General features: G+C 38.3%; 1 protein-coding gene across 1 annotated transcript in view; it reads left to right on the top strand.

Annotated features, from left to right (window-relative positions):
* The window catches only part of ROR2 (receptor tyrosine kinase like orphan receptor 2), a 147,824-nt gene that overhangs the window by 98,216 nt on the left and 35,060 nt on the right, over window positions 1–14,548 (top strand). Inside the window, exons 4-6 of the mRNA XM_054397597.1 lie at window positions 2,084–2,161; window positions 12,746–13,033; window positions 14,125–14,155. Of these exons, the coding sequence (XP_054253572.1) occupies window positions 2,084–2,161; window positions 12,746–13,033; window positions 14,125–14,155 (397 nt within the window). The remainder of the gene's footprint in view (window positions 1–2,083; window positions 2,162–12,745; window positions 13,034–14,124; window positions 14,156–14,548) is intronic.

Here is a 14,548-nt window from a genome sequence, read left to right as displayed (position 1 = left end):
AACCATTTTAAAGTTGAACACGTGATATTAAACCAAAAGTGCCGCTCAGATCTTGGGCACTTTGGAGTCTGGAGCTCTGAGTATTAAATGACCAAGTGTCCCTAAAAATGGGCTTCTACTGATAATGCTTCACCCTGTGAATACTGGTGGGCTAGGATCACCCAAACAAGCCAATTGCAGGTTCTTTTGGGCTAAAAGAACATTTGTTTTTCCCACTCTTCTTTTCGCTCCAGTATCTCATACTGAATTAATCTTCCTTGTGACCAGTAAATGTTGCTGTCTTACTCTAAATTCCTTGTGATACACAGAGGAGGTCAAACAGAAGCAAGGAAATACAGGTGAACTTACTTGCCTTTCTATCCTCTGGTAAAAATGAGATATAATGTATCATTGCTGAAATTGCCACATATATGACTATTATACACTCATCAGTTCATATTGAATCAAACAAATCAACAATTTTTACTGTAGAGTGAAAAAAAACAGACACTGGGATTGTCTGCCCTCATGGGTGTGAAGACAGGTGTGGAGAAGGATTTACAATGGAATTTAAGATGCCACCAACTTATCCATCTATTTCCATTTCTCCCTCCAAACTGCAGATGAAGGCTTTCTGTCATTTCCACTGGCCAGCGCTGGGCGTGGCAGAAGATGATGTCTGCCCAAGCCTTAGCTGTTCCAGTTTGAAAAAGAGTATCTTACAAGGGTATGGCACTGTCTTCACCATCCCATCACTCTAACTGAGGTACCTGGCAATGGGTACACCACTGAAGTAGAAGGCTAGGATCCTTAACCAATGGGAGATGAAGGGAATGATGAAGTAGTGTCAATGTGGCAGTACTGTGACAGAACAAATACGTTCAGACACAGCTTGAAGTAGAGGGTATCTCTGTGTTTCACTTTGTAACATTAAAGGTAAATTAGCTAAATCTTGTGTTCTCAAATAATAGGTAAAACCATAAAAGAAAAATAAAAAACAATACCAGTCTCAATTATCGTCCTCTTTCACAATGAGATGGAAAATAAGGATAGGGTTATTTGTGTTTCATTGGTGTGATTTGAAGAGTGTTGTTGCAGGGTGTATTCTGAGGGAAGGGGAATGGGAAAAAAAATGAAGAGGGAGAGCCTTTTCCATAATTTCATTTTACTCAGATAACTGTGTAACATTTGCACTCCTAACAAACCTACAATAAATCCCAGATCTTTCACTGTAGATCCTGATGACTTTAGATTTGCATGCTCTTTTAGTAACATGCCGAGGTGGTAAGGAATGCTGGTGACTGAATGTAAATTAGGAAATGCAAAAATACAGTGAATGCCATTTGAGAAATTGGTTTAGTAAAAGCACCCCTGTAATTCAGCTCTATTCCTCATAACATTGTATTTTCAAAAGGGAGAGCAGACATGTGAACCTCTGTTATGTAATGGTCAGGGTTTTGTAAGACCTGCAAAAGCAAAGGAACCTGTCTGCTGTCTGCAGCAGTACTGGCCAAGCATTGTTTCTGTCTTGTTCTGATACATGTTAGGCACAAACAAGGAACTCACACAGAAAGATGTCTGTGCATTTCATGCCCCCTTGGAATACTTGGCTAATGATTACTGTATTTTCATTTCTGGGAGAACGTTTCATTTAGGAACATGACTGAGAATACAAGAAGAAAGCAGAGATGATTGGTCTGTCCTCTGGAAATAGAATCCGAATTATTGTAATGTAACTTCAAAAGCAGAGTCATGCTATTTTTCACACTGAGTTTGTTATTAAAGCTTAATTTTATGGTCCAGCATTGCTTTCAGGAAATGTTTGTATTCTTTGTAAAACAGATTTTTTTTACTGGTAGGAACTAGAATATAGATTTTAATGCTGCTTACATTTTCCTAGCAGAAGGTACATCCACAACGTTTATCTTTGTGAAGTTTTTTAATCTGTGATGGATAAATTCTGGCCTTATTAGTAGGTGTTTCATGTGTGCTACACTGTAACCCAGGATCTGGACTGAAGCACTTTGCTGAACTTACTGTACTGCTGATTAAGAGAAAGATTAAATCAGAACCTCAATCCAATGACATATTTTTAATTTCCTAGGTGAAATGGAAATTCCAGATTCAAATGACCCCTTAGGTCATGTGGATGGACTTCAGAAGCCAATTCCAACACCAAAAGGTAAAATAAATTGTAGTTACTTTTTCTTACTCCTCCCTAAACACAAGCATCATTTAGAGAGGACCAGCAAAATCCTATTACTACATGTTCACTTGACTTAGTTCTGTAAGATAAGACAGCCTTGTGTGACTTCATAGTTCCGATTGAGAGCAATGATAGCAAGGTTACAGGAGTAAATGAAAATTAATTTTTAAGCTCTGTGCATTAATAATGTTAAATCTTTTTAAGCGTAATGGCAGAATTTCTAGTACCTTGATAGCATAATTTTTTTATGATACTTTATCACTTAAACAGAAGGTTCAATGTTAGTCTTGAATCTGAAACTGCAAACTCTGATTCCAATTACAGTTTGGTGCAACTTCCCAAAGCAGGGCATTTTCAGTATTCTGTCTGAAGAAACATACTATCTAACTTGTCATCCAGATTTTTTTCCTTTGTCTTAATGCACTGCTGTACTAATGTCAACCCATAGGCTTACAAAAAATGTTAGTAATCTCGTTAGCGCAACCTTCTTTCTGCTTTGTCTTGCATTCTCAGCAAGATGAGCACACGTTGAAGCCTACAGAGGTCTGAGGTGCTAGCCAGATGTTGTTCTTGGAGCTTCTCTTTCAGAGGACCACCTCTTGAGTGAATGCAGTCTCTGCTCTGATAGATAGTGAATGTAATTCAATCCTTACATGTCCTTACCTTGACTATGCTTATTAGAAGCTGCCGGTTTTGTGGGTTGGTTATTTGTTTGTTTTTCTTTAGAATCTTCCAATTATTTCTATCCTTAATTGCATTAAAAATATGTATTTATGTTTGCATCTCTCTAACTGCATTCCTACTGATAATCAATGTGGTACTGTTGCACCGTCATTTGAAAGGGAGGCTTGGTGTACACCTCTTCTCAAACCTTTTCCACTTCCTGAAGCTCCCAAATTATTTTTGAGGATTTGACATCATCCTCCATTATGGGAATGAATTTCAGTAACAGGCATTCCTGTCAGCAGCAATGTATACTGCACAGTTGTTTTATTCACTCCACACATATATCCATTACTTTTGATTGGAAAAGGTCCAGCTCTTTAACTGATCTGACAGGCTTGTTTACTTGTCAAGTTGGTCCCACTTTACTCTTGTGTTGTTTGAGCTTTTAAGGGTACCAGACATAAACGAAAATGTGAAGGTTTGTTGGTGTTGTTTTGTGATGGTTTTTTTGTGGGTTTTTTTTTGTGGGGGTTTTGTTGGTTTGTTTTGTGTGTGTGTGTGTGTGTGTGTGTGTGTGTGTGTGTGTGTGTTAAATTCTTGTTGAGAAAGGAGTTGCAGTTATTTCCTTTTTTTTTTTTTTTTGCAGGGCCACAGGCAGTACCTGACTAAGGAAGTAATTAATCACATCTCAAACATTTTTACATCATAAGGATTTTGTATTTCCTTCAGAAAAAAAAGAGTGACCCTTATTCATACATGAATCAGTTGTTAGTTTCTAGCATGTGTAGTTTGTCTAGAAATGGTCTTATTCTTCTCCCCTTTTATTTTTGTGTCTACAGAATTCTCCAAATAAGCAAAAATCCTTTGGCTGAAATGTTTTGTTTCTATAGTCCAAATGTTAGCCTGTGTGTGTTTCTGTATCATAGTGAGGTAGCAGGTTTTGTTTCAAAAAACCATCAGACAGTTCTGCTTCAGAGTTTGTGCCTACTATTGATGCCATTCTTTTATCACACGGACTTTTTCCTTCCTTAAGAAATATTTAATTGTTCTGATTTGTTTGTGACCTCTTTGTTTGTTTTGTTTTGATTTTTTTCCTAATTATAGAATATACCTACCACAGGCCTGAAAATAATAGTATATAGACTTTAATAATGCCCAAAGTTAAAGCCACTTTAGATGTGTCTCTAAGCCAATAAATATTTGTCATACGCTCCTCTAAATACCCCAGAAGTCTTGAAAAACAGTTCTGTCTCCAAAGAAGTCACCAGGTCGAGCAAGGCATTATTAATAATGTGGACTTTTAAAAGAGCTACAACTCTCTTCCTAAAAGTGAAGCTATTTTTCTGGTAGTGGATGGGCTAGAACCATGACTTAGCTACGGCTTTAAGGAGAACTTACCTTCCCCCACTTTCCACGAGTGAGCACCTGAACCATCAGAAAAGCACTGCCTCTGAGCAGCATTCATGAAAACCAAAGCCAAACAGTATTTGTTTTAGGGCTGCTTTGGAATAAAAATACAAGATTTGAATACTCGCTTCTCAGTCCAGCGAGTCTTCACAAAGGTGATCCTTCCTCCACTTGCAATTTCTTGGTGACTTTTTGTTTTGCAACACTCTCCCTTGGTTCCTAGAAAGCCTCCCCATCTCAAGAGGCTGAAGTGTCAGCTCCATACCCCTTTTCAGAAATATCCAAGGCTCACTATCTGCTTGTTTTTTTGCGGCCCTCTGCCCACCTTCCCACTCTTGGCCAGCATTTCATGATGATGATGCTCTTTCTCACTGAAGCAGAAGGTTGGCAGGACAAGGCCATGTCATACTCTTAGAACAAGTCTGAGGAAGGTATAAAAAGGCAAAACCAAAACTTCTCATAGATGAGTGGGCAGCATAGGTGAGCTACCGGTAGAGTCTTACATCATAAATAATGTCTGATGGTGAGAATGTTAGTGCAACACACTTTAATAGTTAAAGAAATGCATGAGTAAGGGCAACATGCGATAGCTGAGATATCAAGAGATTTGAGTTGCTTCAGAAGACAACTTGCCTCAAGGCTCTGGCTTCTGGTTTCTGCACTGATCTGTCTAGAAACCCATCCTGGTTCCAGAGGTACCAGTATGATAAATCCAGGTTGAAGTGTCATTTTTTCTTTGACCTGACATAAGGGCAGAAATCATCCATATAGATTCTGAAAGTGGTGGCTTTCTATCTACACAATTGGTGACCCAAAGAACAGTCCACAACCTAATGTGTTGTTGTGTACCACAAAGATTTTCAAAATGGGCAGTAGCCTAGGACAGGTGGTACCTATCTCTTCACAGTGTCATCTGGGAGTTCAGAAAGCAAAAAATCAAAACCATTATGCCCCACAGAATTGAATTCCTAGGCGGGTATGATCTTAAGCCCTTAAAGTATGAGAAAATACTGCTCAAAACCAGGTTTCATTCTGCTGATAAGAGAGCTTAAGTCCACTGATGTGGCAGTATTTCAGTGCTCATTCTGCTTCGTTCCTGAATTGGCCATAATTTGTTCTTAAGTACATTTGAAGTGCACATGATGCAAACAAATCCATTTTACGTGCTTCTGGCTACACCTTTGTACATTCAGATCACAAATAGTATTAAATATGGAGGGCAAATAATGGGACTAAATTAGTCTGCAAAGGTCTTAGTTAATCTGGAAATACTGTGTGGCAGTATATAACAGTGTATTTCCTTAACTGTAAATTTGTGTTTTGGGAGACCTGCTGACATCGCCACTATGTCCTAATCTGGTTCCACTATCTTGTAGATCGCTCATCTTCATATTGTGGTTAGTAAAGCAGAGGTGAAGAACTGGGAAGACTGTGTTTAGGAAAATGGGTCTGTGCAAGAAGTCATGGGGCTTAGACTTCTATCTCCCCTCCTCACTAGGCTGGTGTTTCTCAGTGTTATTTCCAGTCCTGATTTACTTGTGGGAAGAGTCACTTTGCTGGACTCCCACCTAAGGTGTGAAGGAGTTGTGGTGAGAGGCCATGTTCTTTTATTTGTATCTTAAAAACTGAAGAAAGTTATTTGAAAACAAATATGGAAAAGGGTGGGAAGGGAGAAAAACAGAAAAAAAAAAACAAGGAGCAGAGAGGGAAAAGAATCCCTCATTTCTTTTTAAACAAATGTTTTAGTGGTTTTGAACATTGGGAAGTTTTATGCCATGAATCTGGAAATGCTCTAAATTGTACAAAGTTATGCAGACAAAAAGGTTTGGGGTAATTTTTAACAACAGATCTTAATTTTTGAGTATCTAAAGCCTACACTGCTGTATGTTGTGGTGTGTTCTGTAACACCAAACAGATGGATTTATGGGAGTTTCGACTGGTTTATGGAAAGTTATTTAAGTACATACATGTGCCTTACTGAGAATTATGTATTTTAAAAAGTGATAAAACATGTATGTAATTATGATTACTCATTCTGAAGAAGCTGTTACATCTTCAGGTATCTAGCAATTTGTGACTCTGATGTTCCTTTCTTTTTCTCAGAAATGAAACATTCAGTGTTTCCCTTGTGCAGTGCAGAAAGAGAAGGGAATCAACTGTTAAAAAAAATTATCTCTTGTCCTCATTATCTCAAGAGAAAGATGTGAAGCTCAGTATTGCATCATACATATTACTACTAGTCAGTCCCTATATGAATTTGGGAATCCACTTGCTTTAGTTTTGGCATTCAGAAAATAAGGTTGATGGTACCTTCTTGTCTCGTAAGACTTCAATATTCATAAATGATTCAGACCTTCTGACAATAAAAGAGTTGTAGATTTTTTGTAATTGCTATTCATGGAGGCCATCACAAAGCTGGTTTGAAAATGAAGAATGAAGAATTATTGTTAAAGTCTTACAGGGAAAAAGGAACAATAGCAAAAAATTAATAGAAACCAAAAGTTGAATTGGAAACAGCTAATGCAGAATTAACTCAATCCAAGTAACTAAAGAGGTTTAAAATATTTTTTTAGCATGAACTTCAAATCACAGCTAGGAGCTTAAAATAACAGAAACAGAGCAATCGTTTTATATTGTGTTTATGCAAAGGTAGCGCATACAGTTTAAGATAATGAACTGGATAACTAAGTGCCAGAATAGTATAAATAAAACTAAGAAAAAGAGAATGTACGAGTTCTCAGTAACAGCTGCACCTTTTATGCTTTTAGCTTAGTATCTGTTCTTGAGCATGTCTTGACAATGATTTGGCACATTTAGAGAACGTTTATATCCTTGCTAAAATGCACAAACCAGAAATATCTTAATTTTTATTTGCTTGCTACTGCTTGATGCGTTTATATCAAATTTACCCAATTTATAAATACAAAGGAATGACAAACTAATAAAAGCATTTCAAAATATGAAAGAGTTTTACCAGAATTCATGTCAGTCATTTCCATAAATTACTTTATTCATAGTATGATAGTGTGGCATAATATATAGATTAAGTTTCATTATTTTGTCATAACTTCTTGACAGAACAGTTTGTACTCTGTTCAGGCAAAATAAATATTAGCGTTGGTTGTTCGTTATGCTAAAAAAAAATATAATAAAAGGGAAATTTAATTTAGAGTGTCTTTGCCTACAGCACATGCAGAAATATCCACCAGATAGCTTTTCTTTTGTAAGTACTGTACGGCAAGCCAAAGACAACTGAAGGCATTTTCCTTGATTTCAATGACCCCTGGAACAAAGCCAGAATATAGAAAAAAAATTTTTTTTAAATTATTTTGTGTAAAACAGAAAGTTGCTGCCTATTATATTCAGATTAAAAAAAAATCTATTTGCTATCCATATCCCAAATGAAATATCATTGTTTATAACATGATACTGATGTTTAGTAATGTTGCTTATACATAGCAAACCCAAAATATTTTAGAGCATTTATTCTTTGTTTCGGAGGTATGTCATTACTAAAACAGGCGAACGATTCTGTTCAACTTTTAAAGTATTCTGTTTGACATGCATAACACAAAATATAGGGTACAAATAAAATGCAAGTTCTAGTGCCTTCATATTTTTTTTTTTTCTCCATACCTGTCCAAAGGAAATACCATGAAGACGGAAAGAGAACCACACTGGAAAAAGAATTGGTTTGCACATTGTTGAGGTCCAAATTTATTCTGGGAAACAGTTGGTTTTTTTTTTCCCCAAACCATTTCCTCAAAATGGGATCCACACAGTGTTTGTAGTGTGACGTATATCACAAAAAGTAACTGCTGATTATCACCACAGATATTAAATAAGGAAAACATTGTGAACAACATGGTTGGTTAAATTTTCTACTTTGGAAGATTGGCAATTATGGGTTATCTCAAGTGGACACCAAATAACAGAGTAGCTCAACAAATGGCTTCCCACCCTGCCATAAAACTACTTCAGATCCAGTAAGTATATAAACACCAGACTTCAGCATCATTCCTCAAAGAGGAAAGGAAGCTAGCGAGTAACAGTGTACACTTCAGGGTACAGACCACGGGCAATGGATAAGCAGGGAGCTGCCCTACTGCTCTTAAGCTGCTCTGCAGAGCTTTGAAGAAAACAAAAATGCTTCAAAGTTCAGTAGATTAAAATATTTACTACTTGATTTGTAATAACAGGGTAATATAAATGCAGAAAATGCCTATAAAATTGGCAAGAGAAATAATGAACTAAAGCTAAGTCCTGACCCACTGGAAATGGATTTGGTGTGGTGGGTTCAAAATTCCCCCCAACACAAAACTGCCCGACCAGCTCAGTGAGAAAGCAAATGAAGCTGTATTTACAAGCAAAAGTACAATCTAAAATATGAAATGCAATGAATATGTACAAAATATACAATCTTTACATACATGTACAATTTATAAACAGCACAAGAACCCTCCTGGACAAACCAGGGGACTACTAATAGCTTCCCCTTCCCTACCCCCATGTGTACACATGGGACAAGAGAATGAGTAGAGAGTTGTTTGTTAATACTCAGGCACAACAAAGCAATGCAACCAAGGTCAGCAAAGCCAGCAGAAGCCAGAGCTAGGATCTACTAGAGTGAGGATGCTGAGAAGAGAGAATGTTAGTTTACCAAACTAAATTTTATGGTAGATATTTGTCCAATGGGATTATTTAGAACATATAATTATTTTCCTTTTTACATCCAATGGTGATTTATTTACATTCTACCACTTTCTGCTCAAGAGCTGTGGAAATTTTTTCAAGGCACAGCCTAAAACTATCACATTCAGTTACACTGACTTCAGGAAAGTTTATCTAATAACAAGTAGTCTGAATTCATCCACAAATCTTTGACATTGCTTTTGGTGGTAACAGTTTTGTTCTAATTATTAATAGGATCTGATTAATAAATTCAGATGAAATATTTTGGATTGCTTAAAAAGGCCAAATTGCTTCCTACAATAATTCTGATTTAACTGTTCAGACAGTAGGGCCTAACATGGATTTAGACTTGAGCTAATAACATTTGCTGGTCCTAATAAGTAAAATTACTATCTATTTTAATGTGTATGTATTTGAGTGTAATATCCATGACTAACATGAAGACTCAACCTGGCTCATTTTCAATCAAGAAGGGTGAAATAGTGGTAAGTGTTTGAACAAGCTATAAGTTGACAGTGGCACAAGAGCAGTGTAGACCTTTCATATATTTCTATGTTACAAACAAAAAGTATATTGAAGAGGCTGAAGAACTACACTCCCAGGCCGTCAACTTACAGTGCTTGAATTTGCTCTACCTTCTCTGTCTCTTGTACTTGTTAGGATTCAGAAGCATCTTTAAGCCAGATGACTGCATTTTATGCTGGCTCCATGCTGGAAGTGGGTCAACTTTTTCTCAAAAAAGACCTTAAAACATCTCTTTTGTCCTCATTTATGCACATTCAGGCCATCCTCAGAGGAACTGAATCATAGACCCAAAGAACCACAGAACAGCCCAGGTGGAATGAATTTGAAAAGATCATCTATTCCAACTTTTTTTTTTTTTTTTGAGAAAAGGAGTCTAGAAAAGATCATCCTAACATTGTATCTTACCATGTCTTGAAAAATTCCAGTGATGGGAGTACTCCATAGCTCTGAAAATGTTCTCACTGCAAAAAAAAAAAAAAATTTCTTTTATTGAGATGAAACCTATCCTGATAAAACTTGCACCCATTGCATTTGTCTTCTCCATATGGCTCCTTGTTAAGAAAGACTTTCTGTCCTCTTTCTGTCCTGCCTTTTAAGTACTGGAAAACTGTGATGAGGTCTTCCCTGAGACTTGTCTTCTCTAGGCAGAAGGGCAGGCTCTCTGGTCCTTTAGTGATCGGAAGATGGCCCTCCTTTGGATCTTCTCGAGTCTGTCCTCATCTTTCTTCAAATGTAGCAACCAGATCTGGGGAGGACACTGTATTCCAGATGTGGCCTGACAAGCACTGAGTAGATTGGGATTATCATGTTTCTGTTTTAGCTAGTAATACCCCTGTGAACACAGCCTGGATCCAGTTTGCCTTTGTTGCCACAGCAGTGCTCTACTGACTCATTGAGCAACTTTGACCACTAGGACCCTCATGGCACTTTCATCAAGGCTGCTCCTCAGACACACAGATCCTAACCTGTACTGGACTCTGGCTATTGTGATCTAGGCTGGACATGTCTGTGTTAAACTCTATATAGTTCTTGCTTGCGCTCTCTTTGAGTCTGTCCAGGTCTCTCTGTAAAATGGCTCTCTTCTGCCTACATCAGACCCAGTTCCCTCAGCAGCTAATAAGTAGACCTGTTCTCCAGGCCTTTCAACAGCTTTGTTGTCCTTCTCTGGACACACTTCAGCAACTTGATGTCCTTCTTGTAGTGAGGGGACTAAAAATGATAGTATTTGAGGTGTAGCCTCACCACCGCCAAGTCTTGGGGCACCAGTACTTCCCTACTCAAGCTGGCCACACTCTTCCTGATATAGGTCAGGATGCTGTTGGCCTTTTTGGCCACCTGGGCATACTGCTGGCTCATGTTCAGATGGCTGTCAGCCAGCAACCCCAGGTCTTTATCGACAGGGCGGCTTTCCAGCCACCCTGCCCCAAGCCTGTAGCATTGTATGGGGTTGTTATGGCCCAAGTGCAGGACCCAGTACTTTGTCTTGTTGAATCTCATACAACTGGCCTCAGCCCATTGATTCAACCTGTCCAGATTCCTCTGCAGAGCCATCCTACCTTCAAGCAGGTCAGCACTCCCTCCCATCTACAATTACTGAAGGAGCAGTCAATCTTCTTGTCCAGATCACTGATAAAGGTATTAACTGGTCCCAAAACCGAGCCCTGGGGAACACCACTAGTGACTGGCTGCCAACTGGATTTAATTCCATTCACCGCTGCTCTTTGGGCTCAGCCACCCAGCCAGTTTTTAATCCAGCAAAGTGTTTGCCCATCCACGCCATAAGCAGCCATTTTCTCCAGGAGCCTGCTGTGGAAGACAATGTCAAAGACTTTACTAAAGTCCAGATAAACAACATCCACAGCCGGTTCCTCATCGAGTAAGCTGGTCACTTTGTCATAGAAGGAGATCAAATTGGTCAAGCAGGACCTGCCCTCCATGAACTTACGCTGGCTGGGATATGATCTGCTCCATGACCTTCCCCAGCACCAAGATCAGACTGACAGGTCTGCAGTTCTCTGGATCCTCCTTATGGCCCTTCTTGTAGATGGGCATCACATGTGCCAATCTCCAGTCTCCTGGGACCTCCCTGTTCAGCCAGGACTCCTGGTAAATGACACAGAATGGCTTCATGGGCACTTCCAGCAGTTCCTTAAGTAACTTTAGGTGTGTGTCATCTGGCCCCATAGACTTGTGTATGTCTAACCTCTTGGATTGCGGGGACTTCATTCTGCTCCCCCTCCCTTATTTCCAGCTCAGGGGGCTGGGTATCCAGCAAACAACTGGTCTTCTGGTAGTAAGATTGAGGCAAAGAAGGGATGGAGTACCTTATTCTTTTCCTCATCCTTTACCATTACGTTCCCCGTGCATCAAACAAAGGTAGTCTTTTGTTAATATATTTGTAGAAGTATATCCTGTTCTCTTTAACAGTAAAGCCAGATTAATTTCCAGTTGGGCTTTGGCCTTTCTAATTATCTGCCTGCATAACCTCATAGAACCTTGTGGTCCTCCTTAGTGGCCTGCCCCTTCTTCCAATGGCTGTAAACTCTCTCCTTAAGCAGCAATCAAGTGTCTCTATTCAGCAAGGCTGGCCTTCCTGTCTGATAACTCATCTTTTTGGCACATGGGGATGGCTGAAAAAAAATCAGCTCAGGAGGTATGAGGAGAAAGGTTGCCAGTGAAGACTGAGGCAAAAAATGCGTGGAGAACCTCAGCCTTCTCCTTCTCTGTTGTTACTAACCTGCCTTCTCTAAAATTCAGCTGTAGCATAATATTATCCAAATCAGGCTCAGCTCGAGATTTTCTTACCAGATGAGCATCTATCAAGTCAAATGAATATTTAAAAGTAACTTTTTGAGTTTTAGTTATAAATAAAATATATGACCATGCAAGAAGATGAAATGGTAAAACAGGTTATATTTTTCTGCTACACTAACCAATTCCCAAGAGTCATAGGACCTAAGCAAAAAAAAAGCCATTATTGCTTCAAAATAGGTGTCCAAGAAAGGAGTTAGGATTGTAATGGTACTAACTCATGCTTGACCTTCTAATCTGCATACCTACCTGCAGACAAATATGAAGTTAATGATGAAAGAGAAACGGGAGTGTGATGCTGTGGCATCCCTCAGACAGTGAATTGCTTTTTTTCTAAGCATATGCTTGAAAGAGAACTGAAATAGTTTCCAAGACTCTCTCTTAGAAAAAGTGTCTTTGGGCACACTTTTATTGCAACCCAAGTGAAGTTTGATCTTTTCTGATGTTTTACCCTTTTAGGTTACTTCCTGACTTTTTTGGAACCAGTAAACAATATCACTGTAGTCCAGGGGCAAACAGCAATCCTCCACTGCAAGGTAGCAGGAAACCCATCTCCAAATGTCAGATGGCTAAAAAATGATGCTCCAGTGGTTCAGGAGCCAAGACGAATAATCATCAGAAAAACAGATTATGGTTCACGTCTGAGAATCCAGGATCTGGATACCACCGATACAGGATACTACCAGTGTGTGGCTTCAAATGGGATGAAGACGATAACTGCAACAGGAGTGTTGTTTGTAAGGCTCGGTGAGTCCCAGGATTTTATGACTACTCACAATGCTTTGTAGTGTAGGTATGAGTTTCTGCAATAGCATAGTGAGACATTCATTTGATGTTGTTTTAAGAATTCTTAACACTATGAAATAAAACCATTGCCTAAGACCTCTCCCTCAGTCCAAAACTTCTCGGCTGAACTTGATACCCATTTACTGATAATAAAATAAGTACAGATGGAAACATCTGTAAAAATGTACTGGAGGAAAAAAGCTAAAGAAGTTGCGATGTAAAGTGCAAAAGGATAATATGTTGTTGCCTAGACTTTTAACTCCATTACTGATCTCAAGCTGTAAAAAAAAAAAAACAAAAACACAACCTGAAGATGTGAATGAGATGCAATTTCCTGTGTGATGCTCATCATGCTGAGTCTACCCTTGAAAAATACCATGTCTGTACTGCTGTGTGAAGCCTGACCTAAATTCTGCCCTTTGACAGCTGAAGGCACACCACACATTTCAATAAGTACTTATATTATGATTTGGAGAATTAATCATCCATTCTGGAAGGCAAGCTTTTATTTAGTTTGCTTCTGAAGCAATGGAAAAAAATTCTGGAGACATTTTCCTAAAATTTCTTCAAATTTTATAATGAAAATGGCTAACTCCATGTTTTATTTTGTAGTAATTCATTAAGTGCTGGGTGTTAGACCTTGTTTCCACTGTGACAAAGGTTAAGAACATGCCCTTGTCATACCATAAACTCTAATAGTGAGGTTCACATGGGGCTTATTAAGAGGTAAGTGTTATGTCAAGATAACACAGTCCTTTTAACAACCTGTGATTCTATTTCTAAAAAATAATTTAATCCACACAAGTTATTTCTTAGAAATAATTTAGTCCACTCAAGTTGCTGCCTGAGCAGACAGAAGATTCATGTGATCTTTATTTGTGGCTGTGAAAATAGTACTATATAATAATGTGCAGGAATGCAAAGGGTTTTGTGCAAATCTTGAGATAAATTTTCTTTAAAAAGACATTTTCCTTTAGATTGCTCTTGACTTCTTTTATGCTGTTGTCCCTGGCCTAACTTGTCAACAGTGGTTTTTTTTTTTACGTTTACAGGTCCAACAAATAGCCCAAATCACAATCTTCAGTAAGTACTTTCTTGAAAATTACTTAATGTACTCTGTAAGAGTTTAGTTCATAAACTCAAAAAACACTGCCTGCAGGCACAGTGTGCTTTCTAAAAAAACATAATTTGATCAAAAACTCACAGAATGGATGAAACCTTTTCAGGCTGGGACGGCATTGTGTTACAGTGGGTTTGGGTTTGATTGAATTTTCTTGAGCAACTTCTGCTTGCTTGTTCCATATTTTTACAAGCCAAATACCACAAAGTCATGATGTTTGATCAGTGATGTTTTTACAAGGCAAGTATGGACTGGAAGAGTGATTAAAAATGGACAGGTAAAATGCCTGGGTTGCTGTGGTTGTAAATTTACCCATGTTACAATATTATAACATAAAAAGTCAAATAAAGCAAGGC

The sequence above is a fragment of the Indicator indicator genome, chromosome Z, assembly GCF_027791375.1.
Source record: "Indicator indicator isolate 239-I01 chromosome Z, UM_Iind_1.1, whole genome shotgun sequence".
Lineage (NCBI taxonomy): Eukaryota > Metazoa > Chordata > Aves > Piciformes > Indicatoridae > Indicator > Indicator indicator.
The sequence above is the reverse complement of the archived record's forward strand: the minus strand, read 5'-3'. Positions and strand labels throughout refer to the sequence as shown.